This window comes from Delphinapterus leucas, chromosome 16, assembly GCF_059928025.1.
Source record: "Delphinapterus leucas isolate spDelLeu-1000000601 "Yukka" chromosome 16, BTC_Dleu_Yukka2, whole genome shotgun sequence".
Taxonomy (NCBI): domain Eukaryota; kingdom Metazoa; phylum Chordata; class Mammalia; order Artiodactyla; family Monodontidae; genus Delphinapterus; species Delphinapterus leucas.
In genome coordinates this window covers 56,573,845-56,579,269 of record NC_143144.1, presented here as the reverse complement: position 1 = coordinate 56,579,269, position 5,425 = coordinate 56,573,845, and the positions used below count along the sequence as shown (strand labels likewise).

Sequence of the window (5,425 nt, the reverse complement as noted above, 5' to 3'; positions counted from 1 at the left end):
CTAATTGGATGGAAGGAAACTGATGTGAGCAGGACTTGCACAGGTAGGGAGGGATGGGTGAGGGGACCACTCCTTTATTAGAAGGCCTTGCTTGGGTAACATCACTTTGTGTTATTTATTTATTTTCTCTAAAATTTAAAAAAAATGGTCTCGGCAGTTAGTTTTAAACTTGTTCACAAAAACAAAAACAAAAACAAAAAACAAAAAAACAAAAAGAAAAAAAACCAAGAGCTTTTGGGCAAAGAAAAATTAAACCTGTCAGCTGGTCTCTGGTTGGGTTCACAAATATTCGGAGAAAAAGTTTCGCGCAACTGTCTGAAAATAGCACCTTAATTATTAATTACAAAGTAATCATCAAGTCTCCGTAGATCTACAAAGAATTGTGTTACCAACGTGACGTTACCACTAAACAAGTACAGTAATAAAAGAGTAAGCCAAATAATTTATTTTAATGCAACATAATTCAACATTCATGACAACCAGCTATAAAACTGGAACAATTTACATTGGTGGAACCCACAGATAATTGCTCATTTATCCCACAGACAAGTTGATGTTCTTATCAAAAAATCAAACAATTCCAAATGACATTTCTTATTTTGCTTGGGAAAAAAAACCATGGCTACCAGCCCCATGGGGGGAAACCCCAAATCAAAACAAAACAAAATACCCATCGAATTATAACTTACCACACTTCTTCATTTTAAAACACCATTAGTTGCAGATACATGAGTACCACTGATTTTCCATTTGAAATAATCCAAGCTTTAAAGAAACTACCCTTTATTTCCCCCAAAACTTTGTTCCTTAAAGTCTACTCAAAGCAATTATTGTCAGAGGTATATAAACAATTTTTTAGCATTTTTCTTTAGTTAAAAAAAACCCTTCTTCTTAAAATACCAAACATTAATTTTAAAATTTTAAGTGGACAGCTTTCAAATAATGTTTAAAAAAATCAACTACTTAACAAAGTTAATTCATAAGGCTTTCATTTTTACAATAGAGAAAGATTATCAATGATAAAACTGGCAACTGGTAAAGCATGCCTAAGGGGAATAATTACATTAACTAGGCACAAAAGTGGAACTTTGCAGAAATAATGGTAAACCAGCTATTCTCCAAAAGTCTACAGGGACTCTGACGTTACCAGTAAATAACATATAACAATTCAGCTAAAAGATGGGCAGTACTGCCGGTGCTTTTGTCTTCCAGAAAACACTACCACAATCAAAACATTTACTTTCCATTCAGAGGGACAAACACAGCAATTTCAACAATATAATACATAGACCTGGTGGCCAAGTTTAAAGTGAATCTTAAGCAAGGGATGCATTTATGCAAACAGCACTTAGGCTTCTCTTACATGTGTCCTTAATTACATAACTCAAGTTTTTTGACATATAAATGGAACCAAATGATTTGGGACCATGATGACTTAGATCTATATTTAGTATGAAGTACAGTGAAAAAAAGGGCTTAAGAAAAAATGGTTAGTAAACTATGCAAAATGGATTAAATTAATGTTATTTTTAGACTGAATAAAGGAGAGAAAAAGGAAGATGATGAAATTTTAGAGAAAATAAAGGGAGCATTTCAGAAGTCAGTAAAGGAATCCTTCAATTTGAAGGTAATTAAGAATAAGTTGAAAAAGGTTATAGTCCATTTAGCAAGTCTGCTTACTCCTTTGGTATCTAAACATCTTCCCCATGTTGATATTCTGAAAGTTAAATAAACCTAAATATTAACTAACTTACCAAAGTTATGTTTCATATTTAGATGAAGCTTATTTTTGGTCACAACACAGTTTTATGGAAATGCCTTCCCAATATGGCATCTAAGCATCTTCATTAATACCTGACCATTTAAAATAGCTACTATGTACACACAGAGGGAAAATTAGACAATTCTTACATCATAAAACTAGGTGGTCAGAAAATTCACTTTAGTCTGCTAATCGCTATCAAAACTGAGCATGTAATAATGTCTTGGCAGCCTAAGATGGTTATCTATCAACATCTACAACCGGTCTTATCTAATTAAAAACAAAAAATACACACAATTATTTTCTGAACTGCCACACAGAATTAAAACTGCAGTTCAAATCAACAAACCAAACCAAACCAAACCAAACCAAACCAAACCAGAAAAAAACGAACAGCCCCCATACTCCAATCATTAGAGATACCAAGTTAAATACTGGAGCCCAATTTTCATTCACCAACCTCAGCACACAGAATACTGCCTTCACATGTGAACTCTGGAATTATTTAGGTTGGGTTTCACACTCCCAAACACTCAACAACAAAAAGTCCAAAGACATTCTTGCCATATTCCTGATTATTTACTATTTGTACTAAACTGGCAAAACTGATCTATATTTGCCAATTCTAGATTTCAGATTGTGCTTTTACTTGATTGATAGACTAAAAGTAATTTTACTAAAGGCTCACCTATAACAGTGTTATTCTAAAGGATCAAGATTTAAAACATACAGGGGAAATTGGCATCAATCTTTGATAAACTGTCCCCTATAAAACTGTGGAAGGCCACAAATATTTTCCCTTACCCGTTCCCTTGAGTACTGGAGCAACCTGGAGAATGGCTCAGGGAAGTGCTGCCTGCACATGGACTTTTCTTAGTGGATAGATCAAGTACACCGTCTGTAGAGATACAAAGAAACACCTGAGGATATTAAAAACTGGGAGCAAATATGAACTGAATAGGCTAAAAATATCAAAGCAGTAGGCTTAGTCAACTAAACAGATAAAACTAGCCATATATTTTGAGTTACAAAACCAATTAATAGAATCAGGATATTTTTCCTCCCGAAGTGACATAAATTTAGCAAAGTTTGTTGTATCTCATATATCCAAGGGTTAAATATTTCATTAATAGGGCAATAGAAAAGGTAAAGCATTAACACTAAAGATGTTAAGATATAGTGAGATACTAGAAATAGCAGTTTACACAGTATGAGGTTCTGCAATGGAACTATGAGATGTCATTTTCTAAATCTACCTTGATCAAAGTATATGAGTTTAATGCCACAATGTCATATGAATTATAAAACCAAATTTCTCAAGAGCTAAGTCTACCTGAAACGCCAGGAGTATATAAAAGTTAGATTTGGAAAAATTTAAATACAAAAGTCATTTTAAAAACAGGTTTATATGGTTATAGTAAACATATATAACTGTACAAAATAATATGTAAGATGAACCAGTTGTTAACTGTTTATAATTTGCATGTATCCTAATCACTCTTCGGACACATCTGCAAAACTTGTGTATTTGGAGTCAATCTTTTGGGAAAAATCAGCAGAGATTCAAAATTTACTTGCTGATATTTAATAAAGGCAAGGTTTTTCGATGAATAAGCTATTATAAATTGATGAGCAAAGTTTAAGGAAAGAAAGAAGAATGAAACAGTCTTGATACTGATGGGAGCCTCGGGGGATAACCATTTTTTTCTTTTACTGATGCTAGACCAAATCACAAATTCATGGTATTAGAACATAAAATTAGAAGACTTTATTCTCCCCCAAAGACTTTTTCCCCCCTCATAGACATGTCTAGAAAAGAAAACTCATAGTCTGAATAACTTTTAAAGCTGCCATTCTGTCCAAAATTAACAGAGAAGAAAGATAATACTCAATGTCTCTGATTTTCAGCTGGCCAGCAGAGATGCCTGCTATCTAGGTATGTTAAAAATCACCCCAATACAGAACCCACTTGGGACTTGTATCTGAGGACACTGTAACTCCCTATTTCAGGCAGTTAGAAATAAATATGCAACTGAGTTTATAAACCAAAAAAAGCCCACAACTCATACACAGTAAGTGTTGTCCTTTAGAGTCACTAATATTTCTAAAAACGTAATCTGATAGAACCAAGTATCCCATTAGCCATCTAACCCAATTAGATACCTAACAAGCAAATGCACTGCTTAAAATATTCCCAACCAAAGACAGTACTATTTTCAGTCTGTCTAATCATATTATAGGCAACATATTTTAAATCTACCACTGAAAATATTGTGATTTAAGTTGAAAACACATTAAAATTCATTAGGAGATATACTTTAAAAAATTTTGTTTCATTTAAGCTTTATATATTATAATCCTATCATCTAGTTCAAATTTCTCTTGGTAAGAGCATGCCGTCAACACAACATACCTCTCAAGCATAACACTAACCTTAAGAAGTTAGATCACTTTGTATTTTTGTACTGTTAATCTCCATTATTAATACTTTAGATACAACCTCTATGCTGTCATTCTATTGTAAACCTGAAGCTTGTAATGCAATGTTTAGAGCAAACAGATTTTTAATGAAAGTTACCAATCTGTGGTAAAGAAAACAATCCTCAATAAAATAGAAAAGAACAACTTTACAAACACGGTAACCAAAGGTACAACTAGGAGGTCTAGGAGGTCTCCTGCTAGGAAATCTCTCAGAACTTAAGAGATCTTGATTGCTGCTCACTACACACAAAGAGAAAGAAGGCAAAGGAAAGCTATTTAGAAAAATATCCTTTGATAAGCAACTAAAGCCAGTCCATTAAGTGTCATTCCTTCATAAACAACTTAAAATAAGCAAAATAAAGTTCTTTCAAAGAGGTTCTTAGAAGAATTAAACTTATTTACTTTGCAAAATAAACATGTATTTCTCACCAATAAATCCACACTTTTATGAGATTTCTATGGCAATAAAATCTCAGTACTACAGATATCACCAATTTACAATTTGTAGTGGTTCAAACAGTGGCAGAGTTGAAATGCTCACTTCATCTTTGTGAAATTAAAGGTAAAATGAGATCACAAATCAACACGGATATTTAATTTACTTAAGAGAGTAACTTCAAAGACTCAAGAAATATCTGCTATGCAAAATTGACACCCTCTTAAACTCTTCACTTAATTAGGATCCTCACCAACAGATTACCTTTTGAAAATACTCTAATTAGTTTATAATACAGTATATGTATGTATGTGTGTGTATTTATAAAATACTGAATACAGATAACAACCTGGAGCGTGTCTACTGTCTTCTCAATATTTCTAACCTCATGAGTTTCTTTTTTTTAAATGCAAATAACACATATTTTTGCCTCATGATCTCATCTGCAGAATATAACTTCTATCTGACAAGATACATTTATTTCTCAGATAGGTGCTAATCCTAAACATTGATGGAAAGGGGGGAAAGTTAATTTTTCAAAGGGGTTTTAAAAACAATGGATATGACAATGCTTGGGAAAGTGTGAACTACTTCTACAAATATCAAGTAACAGCTGTAACCACCTAAACTTTCTGGGTGGTACATCAATCATGACTACAAACTATACTGATGGGTAAAGTAGCCAATTTATACTTCTTCTCTATCATTGCAGAGTCAGGAATAATTTAAAAGTCACATTAGTTTAT

The 5,425-nt window shown here is 32.8% G+C and overlaps 1 protein-coding gene across 18 annotated transcripts in view; it reads right to left on the bottom strand.

The window, feature by feature from the left end:
• LCOR (ligand dependent nuclear receptor corepressor) overlaps window positions 1–5,425 on the bottom strand; it is a 138,594-nt gene that overhangs the window by 41,347 nt on the left and 91,822 nt on the right. For all 18 annotated transcript variants that reach the window (XM_089897978.1, XM_022569170.3, XM_089897969.1 and 15 more), the window contains one exon: window positions 2,567–2,660. Coding sequence is in view for 17 of the 18 variants with exons in the window: in XM_022569170.3 (XP_022424878.1) it covers window positions 2,567–2,660 (94 nt within the window). In the remaining variant the exon portion in view is untranslated. The remainder of the gene's footprint in view (window positions 1–2,566; window positions 2,661–5,425) is intronic.